General features: G+C 44.3%; 1 protein-coding gene across 3 annotated transcripts in view; it reads right to left on the reverse strand.

Moving 5' to 3' along the window:
* The window catches only part of AJAP1 (adherens junctions associated protein 1), a 117,689-nt gene extending 103,010 nt beyond the window's left edge, over positions 1–14,679 (reverse strand). For 2 of the 3 annotated variants that reach the window (XM_034753226.1, XM_034753224.1), the window contains exon 1: positions 14,153–14,679. In XM_034753226.1, the coding sequence (XP_034609117.1) occupies positions 14,153–14,181 (29 nt within the window). In that variant the 5' untranslated portion in view covers positions 14,182–14,679. The remainder of the gene's footprint in view (positions 1–14,152) is intronic. The other variant, XM_034753227.1, reaches the window with a different exon arrangement.
* Positions 14,680–14,901: the final 222 nt, after the last annotated feature.

Genomic DNA, 14,901 nt, shown 5'->3' on the forward strand with positions numbered 1-14,901 from the left:
GCACACACTGCACCACGGGGACACATCGCTCGCACTGCACCACAGGGACACACTGCACTACGGGGACACATTGCACCACGGGGACACACTGCACACATCGCACCACGGGGACACACTGCACAACGGGGACACATCGCACACATTGCACCACAGGGACACACTGCACCAGGGGGACAGATTGCACACATTGCACCACGGGGACACACTGCACCAGGGGGACACATTGCACACATTAGTTCTAGGCATTCACACTGGTGTCACAGTGACTTTAATAGCCATCTGGCTCTTGATTTCAGAAAGTGAAGGCAGCAGTGAAGGCGCTGTTCTTAAGGGCTCACCCCTCGCACCATTGGCTTGTGCATGCAACACAAGCTGTGTTCTGTCATAGGTTCTTCCCCCAAGAATACTCCAAATGCACCCATCTTACACTACTTTAACTCCATTGACTTCAACAGTTACTTCTAATTTACACTGATGTGAGAGGAGAATTAGGCCCCTTGACTGGGCTCTGGTGACAGACTTCACGTGAACTATGAGCAGGAGCCTAAAATATCCTCCCCACACACGCACTTTTATTTTGACTGTATATGTTTGGAGCAAGTTTTACAGGGCAATGCGCCCTTGGCAATACTTGGCCAGAAGGGGCTACCCCCATGAGTTGAGTAACCAATAGAGACTCCTCCTGAACAAATAGTTTCAGTGAAAATGGATGGTTGAATCTTCTCAACCTGATTTTGCCTACATGGACGCATCATCCTGTGCTACCATTATGGGAGAATGGACTAAATAATCTAATAGGTCCCTTCCATCTCTAAATCGCTAATCTATATCATACTGCAATTTCTGATACCTGAAAAGCTATAACCTCATCTTGCATTATGGCCGTCCCCTCTTACATTCCCTGGGAAAAAAGAGAATAGGGGACTCACTGGAGCCTTGCAGGCCAACGTGAAACTAGTATTGAGTCAATCCCTGCCCCCTCTAAAATACAAGAACCCTTGGTCCAGTCTTCTGTACTTCACCATCACTATGCGATGCTTTCACAGAGAATAGAGTAAACTTAGCTCTTGATGGGAACAGAACTTATCTTTGCAAAAGACCCAACAATACGCATGGGAGCAACCTTGTCCCCACAATTGTTTGCACCTGCAAACAATGAAGGTCCAGCTGGGAGCACCAGGGCATGTGTGATCTGAGAGATCAGTGCCGTGTCCACGTGACAGCAGGTTTGCAATGCTTAGGGGCCTGGACCTTTTCAGTTCAGAGGAGGATGAAAGGAAAGTATAATGAATTTAATCCTTTCCTCTTAAAAGCTATTTATGCTGCCTAGCCTCAAGGTAAAGCCCATAACAAATGTTTCCGTTCTGTTGCATCAAAACTATCAACATTAATTTTGGCAGAGAATGTGTCACTTTGACTGGAACCCAGAATAAGTTTTGAATTTTTCACTTCCTAGAAGTTCCGTGCTAAAGAGAAGTACAGAGCCTCTTAAAAAGTCAAGGAACAATAAGGCATGTAAAGCATCCCCCCATTCATTCATGAGAAAACCTATTAAATGTCAACTGCTTGTAGCAAAATGAGCTTATTCCTTTTGGAGATGCAGCCTTTTTAAAATCAAAAATTCCAACATGTGAAGTTCCAAGCAGAGAAAAAGTTTATTAAAAACACAGGAGGTTTAGCACAGGGTAAGTGACACACACGTGCTCTTCAGAGATTCACAATGGGGCATCTCAACTGGTCAAGTGAAAGTGATTCCAAAGGGGCAGAGGCAGATGTAGATGTCTGATCACACTGCTGAAAAAGCAGGAAATGATTATTCATTCATTTCCTGTTTGCTTCCATGGCATTAATCACTGCAGTTTCATTGGGTACTGAAGTGGATGTTCTAATCCATGTCAATTTAGCATTAATTAACACTCCATTATTTAAAGCCTTGTTTGAGGGGAAGGAGGAGATGACATCATAACACAAGGTCTTGTGTCATTTTAGGGAACTAATTATAGAGAGGCAAACATTACACCTGGAAAAGGTGACATTGCCAATACCTTAACACCTGGTGCACTAAGCCTTCTACAGCCTGCAGGGTCAAGTCTAGGGGCCTAAGTACAAAGCTAGGAGTTGTGAGTTCTAGTCCAAGCTCTGGCACTTATCCTAAATAATAGACATTAAAATGGCAAAACATACAGGTCTGACTATTTGCTCTTAAGCTACCCAGACATGTCTTGCTTCCTGAAGGGTGATCAACCAGTCCTTGTAACTCTTGAGTGCCACAGTTTCTAATATAGTTACTCAGTTAACCTGCCATTCACATCTCTTATTTATAGAGCTATAAACCAATGCTTAAGAGTTTATCATAGCAATGTGCTTCTTAAAACCTGCTGCTGCTGTAGAAATGTATGTTTTGCTAAAGTGCCCTATAGATGGGAGTGAATGATTGCCGAGAGATTGTGGTTAAATTCCATAAAACCATGTTTTTATTTGAGTACAATAAAAAGACTAGAAAGTGGCTGCATTTAAGTTCTGGGACACATGTCTTGGATTTTATACCATTAAAGCTTTATACATTCCAATTCTCACTCAGGGCCTAAAACTGCCCAGTCTGGGAGTTGCACCGCTGACTTCAATGTGTAGGATCAAACCCTCAGTTCCCCTCTTACTTACAGTGTCTCAAACATACTCAGCCCTCCACTCTCTCTCTCTCACACACACACACACACACGCATACACAACCCATCTTCCTTCCTTTCTCACTCACTCCACACACGCCCTCTGTCACACACAGAGCTACATCTGCACAAGCTCCCTCGTGCGCTCATTTCTGCCTGACTGAGGCACACTCACATATGTTCACTCGGTCCTTCAGCTCACGAACACAGGCTCACACACACCATGCCAGCACAAACCTTATTCCTTTTGCAAGAGGCTCTTTACTGCTGACAGACAGGGCCAGATTCTGAGCTTTTTAAATCAGTTTTTACAGAGACATTACTCAGGCAAAACTCCCTTGGAGTTCGATAGGGATTTCACCAGATTAAAGGCTGAGAAACATTTCAGTGTTTGGCCCTGCTGCCCAGCTTCGATACATCCATTGCACTGACAGCATTTTGTACTGTGGGCAGTTAAAAACGTGCTCAGAGGTAAATTCAGTCCATACCCCTTTTCTGCCTGTGCACCACACTTCTCTTGCTGGATGTGTACAGAGCCTCCTTCTTCATTACAGAAATACAAAAACATTTTGTGATACTTGCAGGCAAGGGCTCAGAACAAGAGGAAACACTAAGAAATGGCATTTATATCCTACAGCAGCAAGCACAAATTCACATGCTGTATCATGTGAAAAGAGCACTGTATTTATGATTGTTGGTGGTATTACTCATCAGAATTTATTAGGTACCAGCAGCTATTATAAGAAAGAATACAATGCAATTGCCGATGCAATAACATTTCCATAAAATTACAGCTTGTGAGAAAGACCTTCAGAGCATGTTTTTTTTTTAAAAGATCACGTTAGTTGACTTCAAATATAATTCCTCCCTTTGTATTTATAAGCCAAAATTCTTCAGAGATGGCACTTTTCAGATTAAAGTTGAAAATGAACATTTCTAGGAACAATGTCAAATGCTTTATGCCCAGAGAGAGTTGGGGTGTTGTTTTTTTTTAGCTAAGTTTAATGTCTTCATGATAACTAGCAAAGAGGGGGTGGGTGCTGCATTGCTCAGGGAGATCAGCAAACGGACACGGTAGCTTTTATCCTCTAACTTCAATTCAGTACAAGCCAGCAGCTATTGTCAATTATTAGAGAGGAAAGATAGTCCAGTCATTAGGGGCATAATCTGGGACTTCAGACACCTGGGTACAATTTCCTGCTATTCTAATTTCCTATGGGCCCTTGAGCAAGTCATTTAGACCCTGATCCTCAAAGATATTTAGGTGTCAAACCTCCACTGATTTGAATGAAAGTCAGGAGCCTAAATACCTTTGAGGATTAGGGCCTTGGTCTCTCTGTGCCTCGGTTCCCCATCTGTAAAATGGGGACAATAACACTGCCCTGCTTCACAGTGGTGGTGTGAGAATAAATACATTAGACTGCAAGGCACTCTGACACTGCAGTGATGGGAGCCAGCTAAATACATGAGATCAATAGATGTTCAGGTATCCACACAAAATAACTGCTGGGGCCCATGCAGTGTAGTTGCAGTCATGTCGGTCCCAGGCTATTAGGGAGACATGGTGGGACAGGCAATATCTTTTATTGGACCAACTTCTGTGGGGTGAGAGGGACAAGCTTTCCGTGCAGCTCAAAAGCTTGTCTCTCTCCCCAACAGAAATTGGTCCAATAAAATATATTGCCTCCCCCTGGATCCCAACAGCACCAAAAATGGAATCAAAACTGGGAACCCAGCTGTCAGTCTGAGCCAAGAGCCAAGGGCAGAAAGGGCCGTGCAAACTGAGCTCCATTCTGACCCCTACAGGGGGGTTCTCCAGACATGGTCAGAGGCACAGCAGGGCAGGGTGTATAGTCTTGCCTGTACCCTGGTGACTCCACACCTTCCACCAGCCCTAGAATTCACAAAACAACTTAAAATAAAAAAATAATATAACTGCCATGGGCAATGGAAGGAGAGGGAGTAACAGGGGCCAGATTCTGCTCCGATACACCAGAGTAAATCCAGAAAAATCAATGGAGTAGGTCCAGTTTAAACCCCTGTAGATGAGAGAAGGAGTCTATACCCCTGGTGTATAGACCCCTTCAGCAGCTGGCCTGAACAGCAGATCTAACTCAGGTATTTGCCCTCTCTTCATTGATTGTCAGAGAGCCCAGCCTAGGTGGGGAGGGCGGGGCTGGGCTCAGCTGGAGTGGAATATGCTATCTGCACAGGTTATAAGAGAAGCAAGCTCAGAAGCATTTCTCTCTGGCTATATGCTGGGCTGGGAGGGTGACCCTGTGCTGAGAAACAGTGTTGTCTTAATGCAGCTGAACCCTGATGTCACAGGCTGTCTCTTCCCCTTCTCACCACTTGAGCTGTAGCAGGCAATGATAAGATTTGAGGCATCACTCTGGCAGAGGCCATTATCTCTATTCTAGCTGCCTCTATTTCTTTTCAGTGTCCCCACTGCCTGGGATCATGCTTATTTCAGGCACAATGGTGCATCCATCTCTAGCAAGCCTGGTTTCTCTCCCTCTTATTGTTGTTGCTTGGCATCAGAAATGCTGCATCATTGAGCACAGATAGAAGGAAATGTTAAGGAAATTAATCTCCATCTCCTCCTAATTCCCCTGCATTTGGGGTTCTCCTCTGATGTCTTCATCCCAGCTTTGGACATCAGGAGACTGAAAGGGCTGGCTGGGCAAGGAACTTAAACTCCCTTTTGCCATATGCTCTCTGCTCCTTATAGTTATCACACACCCTGAAACTTGTAACTAGCATTACAAATTCACCAAGTAATTAGCCTGAGCCAACACCTGAGATCATTAAAATCCACAGGGAAATCACAGACAAACCAACCACTATCTACTGATCCATCCTGTTAGGTCTGAAATGTTTTCCTTGGAAAGGGGCCTTCCAGATGAAATATTAGTCTTCAAAACCTTGAAGAAAAGATTTTTCTTACTGCTTGGTTCAGGTGACTCTCCAGACCTCCAGGTGCTGCTGCTCAGATGAACGTTAATATGTATGACACACTGCAATGACAGATCATGCTCTCCTTAGGTACCAAGGTTTCTCTTTAAATAATCTTTGAAAGAGAAGAATGGAAGCACTGAGGCTCCCCTGAAATTGCAGGATGTCTATTATTTGGAATATTAAGGGACATTCCCAAGGTGTTTTCTGGAGACCAGGTTCCCTGGAGTTAGAAGGGGGAACAGTCAGAACATTGAGGCAGGGTAGCAGATGTCGGTGCTGGACCCAGCTGGTTGCTTCTGGGGGGGAACTGGGAGGTTTAATATAGGAATAAAACTAAGGAGTTAAGGGGAACAAATAGGTCCATCTAGTCCTGTCTCTGACAGTGGCCGGTACCATATGCTTCAGAATAAGGGGCAAGAAACGCCGCAGTAGGCAGATGTGAGATAATCATACTAACCCCTAATAGCCAGAGGCTGGTGTAAACCTGAAGCATGAGGTGACAAGAGTCCATGGAAGGAGTAATGGAAGAAGGAGTCTGTAAGGAAGGTCCCAAAGTTTTGCTAGTAGGGACCGAGACTTTATGCTCCTAAGCCCCCTCCATCTTTACTCCTTGCTCAGTGTTCAAGGGGAAGCTGACAAAGACCTCAAGCTCCTCACCAATATGAGCTGAGGGAAAATTTCTTTCTTACTTTGTAGTTAGCAAGTTCAACCCTGTGCCATGTGAGCCCCTGTGCCCAAATACTATGGTGACTGGGTACGTCAGAAACACCTTGAGAGACAGATGAGATTAAATTAAATAGCATGATTCTTCACTGCTCAATATTCAATCCCCTTTTATACCCTGAGTCACCCACTGATACCTGCCTTCCGTGTTTTCTTCATTCCCAGTAATGTGGAACCTGTTAGGCCAGAGAAGCTCTGAGCCAAGGAATGCCAACGGGTAATCCCCTTCAGGAGAAAGAAAGCCAAGAGAGGCCTTTTCTTTAAAGGGTACCATGCACCTTGGTTTGACACTGTGTTTATTTCAGAAATGTCTGTATGCTCCCTTGTGTAACGGCAACCAACGCTGCTAATATAAATTGTGTTTTCTTCCATATCACTCATTTTCACTCATTTACCTAGTAAACCTCATCAGAAAGGATCTGCTTCCTAATAGTCTTGTGCACCTTAGAGAAACTGAGACGTTTATGTTGTTGGGTCAGAGCTGAACGGTCAAGGGTCTGCTTGAAAACAGTTCATTCTTAGAGGGTCTGTAATACTAAAACCACACAGCTCTTTCCCTGTATTATTTAATTAAAATACTTCCCAGAATTATTGAATATATGCTGCAGGAAGAAAAATTTCTATTATTTTTAAGTTAATGATCTATCTATCTTAGGATTTTACAGTGCCACCCATCACCATAGTGTCTAAGCACGTATCTCTTAATAGATATGTACTAACCAGCTTAAAGCCATTCCAAGAAAACGCTGGAGGCAGGTTTTAATGCAGAATTGACTAGTGCAGATGCTGAGACCAGAGAAGAAATTGATAAAAGCTGGAAAGTAGTAGAGATTCAATGCCAGGCAAAATATCAATTCAGAAAGAATCCCCCTAAAACTAAAATTAATGTTGAAGGATAAAGGTGGGTAAATCTCCCACAGTTAAGTTCAGGCAACAGAGATTGAGTTTAAACCTCTCAGCAGTCCAAATTCCATCAACATTGTTCAGAGCGAAATTAAATTAAGTGCATCCCTATCATAAGAAATTATGTCAGTTCTAACCATCAAGCTCTATAGCAGAGGTCAAAATAAAATGAGAGTCAAAAGAAATATGCATTGCTGTTCTGACTTTTTCTTTAAAGGGACAGCTGGGTTCAGAGGTTCATCTTATAGCTATTTATAACTGGTAAACACTTGTTCTATTTCCAAGTGACTTCAGTGCAGTAGTCAGGTGATCAGCACTTTCAGACAGATCAGGCCTCGTTGGGCACCCAAAACCACTGGTCACTTTTGAAAATCTTGGCCATGAGCTCTCTGTGCCTCAGTGTCACCATGCATAAAATGGGAGATGTTCATCTCTGGGACTATTTCGTGAGCAGTATTGGACATTTAGAGCCAGGTCCCATCTTTGGCAAGTCCAAAGGAAGATCAAGAAAAAGCCTTCCTCATCCATTCCCACCTCATTTTTGCTAGGCTTCTAAATAAATAATAGGAGATATCCCATCTCCTTGAACTGGAAGGGACCTTGAAAGGTCATCAAGTCCAGCCCCCTGCCTTCACTAGCAGGACCAAGTACTGATTTTTGCCCCAGATCCCTAAGTGGCCCCCTCAAGGATTGAGCTCACAACCCTGGGTTTAGCAGGCCAATGCTCAAACCACTGAGCTATCCCTCCCCCTCTGAGTGTCCCTTAGGAGTGGTAGCACCCAGTTTAAGAACCCAAGAGGTGCTTGCCAAGCTGGGACTTGGAGATATTGAGGAGTCTGAATTTCACCACCTATCTTACATCGTGGATCCATTCCCTGGTTGGTCCTGGGCAAGACGGTTTGTTTTGTGGAGAAGGGGGAGGCAGAAGGGGTTCTTTTTATAGTATCCAAACTGGACTGGTCTTGCTTTACTGTAAACCGTTTATCATCAGTCCTAACTAATTACAGTAATGCTTTCCTCCGTTCTGTATGGTATCTGCACACTAGAACCATGTCTTCCATTCTTCCAGGCTGTGCATATTTAATTCCCTTAATATTTCCTCCTAGTCAGTCTCCTATTAGCTATGTTTAAAGGTGTAAGCATATTTTCATAATGAATCTCAGACATGCCCAGAGCGACCACATATATCCTATAAAGCTGCTGAGTGAGGCAGCTCGGCTCATGTCTCTCCGCTGCTTGTATACATACATAAACGGCACTGGGTAACAATGAGGCCTCTTGGGCCAGACTTCAAACAGAAACATTGAGATCCGGCATACAGTCGGCTTTCCGAGCTAATCTTCACAGCCGTTTAGACTCCGCTTGCACGTTACCCTTTGAAGAAAATTTAGCAATGACTTAGTTTAAACATATGACTGTTATATAAGGCAAACTGAAGCAGTACTGTTCAAAAGCCTGGAGCCGATGGGCAGCCAGTTGATCATTCTAACATCGCATTTATCCATAAAACAATCCAAGGTATCATTTGGACGGATACAGATGAGCTACAGTGCACACTTCCAAAAGATGACTTGGGGAAATCTAGGAATCAGTGGGTTATTGTGTGAGCGAACGTTGGACTGGCAAGTAGCCTTCCTAGGGCCAGCCTTTTAGGACAGCACTCGGGCATGTCTAATGCAGAAATCACTGCTGCTCCATGGTTCGCGCATAGGAGAGAAATGCCAGCTGGACCCCTCCCCGAAGAACACGAGGTACAATCTCTATGAAGCTCCTAGGCGCTCTCAGCCCGGGGAACGGAATAAAAGCCTCCAAAGCATCTGCAGGGTGAGGTTCCTGCTCAGTGACTCAGCCAGCTTCCCAGCTATCACTCTGTTGAATACACACACTAAAAGGCAATACTGTGATGATTCCAATATTATTACAACAATTATTCATACCATCAGGAAGAGGGGTGTTAATATCAGCACATCTCCCTTTTTCTCAGCTGTGAAATGGCTGCCTGTTACAAGGTATGAACCGCTGCATAAAAGTGCAGTTTATTCAAGTATTATTGTAGCTGATAACTATCATAGTCGCTGACACTAGATGAATTTCTGTGGCAATCAATTCATCCAGCAACAGCTTGCTGGGACTCAGACACAGCATGGATTTACTAGAAGTGAAAACCTCTTTAGTGGAAACCATTAACTCCCACTATTTGGTATTCGCACTAGCACAGAGGATGCAAGGTTCACATCTTTGATGGCCGGCTGAATCTATGTGAACTTGATGTGAGACGTGCACATTCACTTTTTGTTTCAGCACTAACTATAGTGCCCATAAAGTTATCTCAACACAAATATGCCAGGTGATATGCTTTTAGGGACTTGTTTTACGTAACCAAAGGGAAACTGCAGGCAACATATTTATTTATACCACCAATAGGTTTTGATCTGCAAATGCTGTGAAGACTATGCAATACTGTTTAAAATATCCAATTTCCACCCAAAGAAGGAACGTTCACAGCTACAGCTAAAAGAAAAAAGAGCTAATATGTGAAACCCCAATTTTGTTGGGTTTATACATACATAGCTGCAGTCCAATTTACCATAGGACAATTTCATTTCTGGACATGGCACTATAGATCATGTCTCTGAATGGGATGGGATGGATCAGGGTAGTTGCAGAGCTGGTCTGGATAACAACTATTAATGGAAGCTCTCGGTGGCTGGAGGGAAATTAGAAAATTGTTAAAAGAGGTTGGGTCTCTTGAGGATCACTCACTCTCTCTGCCCAGAAGAATTTTGGAAGTGGAAAGTTCCCATTTTAAAAAATGGAGAAGCTAGAACCGAAGATAAACTAGAGTTAAAAGTCTAGGAGTTAGTCTTGTTCCTACTTGCTTTAGGAGCACAACTGGTCTCCAAGCTGTCAACTGCTGCTGCAGACCCTGCAGCTTTGCCTTGGAGCAGGAGAAATCAGTTTATTGGGGGACCAGAGAAACATCCCTCTCAGTCATCGGGGCCTAGAGGGGGAGAAGGTGCTGGGGTGAGCTGGGAGCTGGAAGGGTCTTTTGCTTTTTTTGATGTTGCTTCCCTAGTGGCTCTTCAAGGAAAATGAGAAAAATTACAGGGGAAAGGTCAGAAATAAAGCCAGAACATAATTAGAGTTGAAGCGGAAGCTGGTGAGAAAGGCTACAGCAGCAGAAAAGGTTAGGAGTAAAGTTACTTGTTATCTCTTATTAAAAATAAAACAGAGGCAGAGAGAGAGAGCTGATAAGGCCAAGCAGGAACTACAGTTCCAAGGAGATGGAAATGTGTGTGGTACTCCAGAGGAATAACAAAGGAATCCCTAAAGTGATCAGGAGAGGGAAGTGATAGCCAGGGCTTTCCTGTTGACAGTTTAAGGCTTAACCACTGAAGAGCAGAGGTCTGCGATGTTTCCATGAGTATTGTCTTTTGCAAATTCCAGCTTGACACCACAACCCTGCCTTCTTCACTTTTGCCTTCACCTTCTAGTCAATTCAAGTTGGGAGAAGCAATGAAAAATATCTTTCATACTTGACCTAGCAGTAATTCCATAGGGTCATTGTGGACACAATTTGCATACCACAGACACATTAAAGACCTCATCCTTGCTGCTAAACAGCATCTCCCTCACTGATTGATTGTGACAGCCTGAAGATGCTTGAAGGGCTGGGATGTTACAATAGGTGCAGGAAGACGGACTTGTGGGCAGAGGGCAGGGGATGCGGTCAAAGGTGCATGATACATTTACTGGGCACCTGGCTCTTGAATTAATCACGTGGCTGTCACCACTCCAGATATAGGGGGTGGCTGCGTATATATTAACCTCACAGTAAGAAAGAGAGCTCAGGGAAAATCATATAAAATATATAAAAATAAACAATAAAACCTCTCCATACTCCAGAGCTTAAGTGAGAGCTTGATTAAAAGTCAATGGACAGTTCTGTCTCTTAGGGCCTGGTCCCAAACCCAGGGAAGTCAGTGGGAAAGCCCCCATTAGCATCAAAGGGCTTTGGATCAGATGTTTAAGGTCTCTGATATCCTAAACACAGCTCCCTCAAAATTCAGTCCACACTGCCTACTTTGTTGGCCTCTCAAGGCTCACCATCAACAAAAAAGCCCTGTTCTTAATGAGACCAGGGCTGTGCTGCAGACACACGACTAAGTGATGGAAAAGACCTCTTGTCTCATGTTATCAATGCCCCTGCTAGGTTAGGATGGTTCACTACCTTCATCTCAACCTGTCCATTTCAGCAGCCTCACAGCCCTCCTCCCCCAGTTTTCAATTGCAGGGTGACAGCTGCATAGCACAATTTTATAAGTAGTTTGTACTGGTGCTATACAGCAAAGCAAACCATCATGCAAAGGGGAGCAAGCTGGAATGAGCAGAGAAGTCTGTCCAGCAGACACTTGGACCCACAGCTCCCTACAGCAAGAGCCTGGAAGAGGCTATATGACTGTCCCACCAGGAAAATAAAAACATTCACATTAATAACGTTCTTCCAAACAGCAGTCACAGCTTATTTTCGTGACTCAAACTCTACCTTACCCATTTGACCAAAATCATAATACAATCCTCTTTAATTTCACTTAGGCATGTCTTGCTGGGAGTCATAGAGCAACGTAGTATTCTTCACTGGTCATTTTTTCTATATTGCCACTTTAAATTTAACCCCACTAAAACACAATGAAAGTAAAGAAAAATAATGATTCTTTTAATTATTCAAACGTCAGCAGAAAGAATTATGCTTTTGCTTCCTATATGCAGCATCATAGTAAGAACAAGACTTCAGCCAGATGACTTTGCAGCAGTAATAGAAATGTGTTATATAACACTTAGATTCTGTTCCCCTTGAATTGTAGTTCTTGATTAATCTAAAACTTGTACCCATCTGTCTATCTGTCTGTCTACTTACCTCCTTTCCTACCAGCAGTAATCACATGATACCTTTCACTGTACTAAAGAAGCACCTGGAAGCATTGCGAATTTTCTGATTACTGCTTCGGGAGTTCATAGAAAACAAGAGGCAGAAGGCAAAGCACTGAGCAAATTAGACACTAAATTTGATAGGGGATCAGTCAGAATGAATGAGCATTTCCATTTTGTCTGGAACAAAGACTAGCTAGCGTCTGTATGAGTACTTCTCTGAAAGTAGACAAGCCGTCTGGATTCACACTCAACTCAATACTCAACCTCAGCAAGTTCATTATTTAACTCTTTAAAAGGCCCATCATAGCTGCTTTTTTTCTCCTTTGCGAAAGCACAATCTGTGTGAAACGGCCTTTATTTAGTACAGTTCAGTGAAACAGATTTGCTAAATGTTACCAAATATGCTCATTGGAATGTTCACTGCAACACTGCACCTTATGTCCTTCCATAGTGACAGGAAAACTCCCACATAATCCTACATCAGGTTGATACTATCTTGGTACAATAAACCAACTATGTCTACTCTTACATAGAAACTTCCTGGAGTATTTTACAAGATTAGGACTTTACTTCTGCTATAAAGAGTGTGCTATTAACCATTACTCTCAGACTAATACATATATCAGTCTGAGAATAATGGTTAATGCACACACACACACACACAACCCCCAAAACAGACTATTGAGTCACATAGCTTTGCAATGAATCTCTGTCATCATTCACTGGATTTGGAAAGATTTTAGCGGAGGTGGGAGCTTGCTCATAAAATCTGGTTCCTTTTCCTTTCTTTCTCTGTCCAAAGCAAGAGTCTAGTGCATCCCAGTGGAGAGACATAAGAAAAACACATTTGCTTTCACCATTTCCCCCCATCACTCTACAGAGAGTATCAAAACGTTCACTCTCCAAGGAACACAAATACTTGCACACAGAAGTTAAGCCTTCAATACAGCTGGTACCACTTATCCTTAGCATGTCTGATGTTCATCAGCACTTATAATTTATATATGTGTGTCAATACTGCATACCTATATGCAGAAATCCTTTTATCAGATTAATATCTGAATCCCAATGATTTATTTCAACGTATCACTTTAGAGGCAAGAGAAAGAATTGTTTTCTTCTTCCCTTCTTAAAAGATGATGAACAGGGAGATACTTAAATGCTAGAGTTATTTTATTATACAGCTCTATTCATCCACTTTTTCCTTCTAATTAAACATACAAATACAAAAATATATCAAACAAAGATGTCTGTGTAAATGCTTCCATGTGTACATACAGACTGTTGCATACGCCTTTGTACAACCTATGCAGTGTATTCACATGTGTATGTATATACATGGTTATTTACAAACAGATAGTTATATAGACACACGCATTAAACAAGTGCAGTTTTTCAGTCAGCATCACTGCAGCCATCAGCATGTTGATAAAACCTCTGTGCAATGTTTTTAGATATCTGTGTATATGCATACTTTTGTAAAGATATCCTCAATGAGCTTGGAGAAGGTATTTTCTCGGTGCGTGGACTGTTCCTATATAGAACTATATAAGGACATGGATGCATAGTTTGAAATACACTGATTCCACATACCATTGCATTTTCATCCTCACTAGCCCAATATCGGAATCTGGTCCTACTAAAGTTCCAAGGATAGGGCAAATCAGATCAACACTTCGGCTGAAAAGTAACTACTGACCATGGTTGGCAGTGTCAGGTCTAATCCTTAACTAAACCGATTTCTCTACAATGTATGGATTCACCAGCACCCTGCAAGAGAAAGTGCCCTACAGACGTTAGCCTGGCGAAAACTAAACGGAGGAAGCAAAAGGTCATTTCATCTTGTACCATCCACGCCAACTACGGGAAAAAATGTCTAAAAATGCGATCCCAGGAACCCAGCTACACAAACTCATGAGAATCAAAAATCAACGGGGGGGAGGGGGGGGAAGTGCCCTCGCGCCTCTTACCTGATTGCTAAAAGCTGTTTTATCCACATTGTCACGTTTCAAATATTTTAGGATCAGATCTTCATCTCCCCAGCCATTCGTGCCGCCCCACAGTTACACAACAGGTTCAAAAAGAGGGTGGTTTGCGGTGGCTTCTTCCTGCGCTCTCTTTGCCTGGCTTGCAAGGTAGGCTACAGAGCGGAGTACTCCATGTCAGCGGGCTGGGCGCGTGGCAGCGGCTGGGTACCGAGACATCCCTGCTGCAGAGATTCACACGGCGCGGGGCTCGGGGCCGGCTGGGAGGGAAACAAAGCGGGGCAGGCGGACTCGCTGGCGAGCCCCGCGCGGGTGATGCGCACCCCGGGCTCCTGCCCGCGGGCAGCAGAGGGGAGCAGAGACCGGGGCGGTGTCTAGCCGGAGCCCCACATGGGGGAGGGCGGGCCGGAGAGACGGGGGCAGAGCTCTCCTGCCCGGGGTGTCCCGCTCCCGTCAGGTCGCTCTGCGAGGCGCCGGAGCCCCGCGCTTCCCCCGCCAGGCACCAGCCAGCCCCATGTGCACCTGAGCCGCGTCTCCGGCTCGCGGGAGCCCGGCGCTGCCGGCCGGCGGACAGGCTCGCCAGGTGCCTAGCCCATGGGGGGCGGGCTCGCCGGGCGGGGCTCGCAGGGCCGCGGAGATGCCGGGGCAGGCGGCAGGGGCGGAGGGTCTCGGTGCAGCCCGCGCGCTCCCCCGGCCGCTCTGCACCGCCCGCCTCCCGGGCAGCGGGTCCCAAG

Source organism: Trachemys scripta, chromosome 19 (genome assembly GCF_013100865.1).
Source record: "Trachemys scripta elegans isolate TJP31775 chromosome 19, CAS_Tse_1.0, whole genome shotgun sequence".
NCBI lineage: Eukaryota > Metazoa > Chordata > Testudines > Emydidae > Trachemys > Trachemys scripta.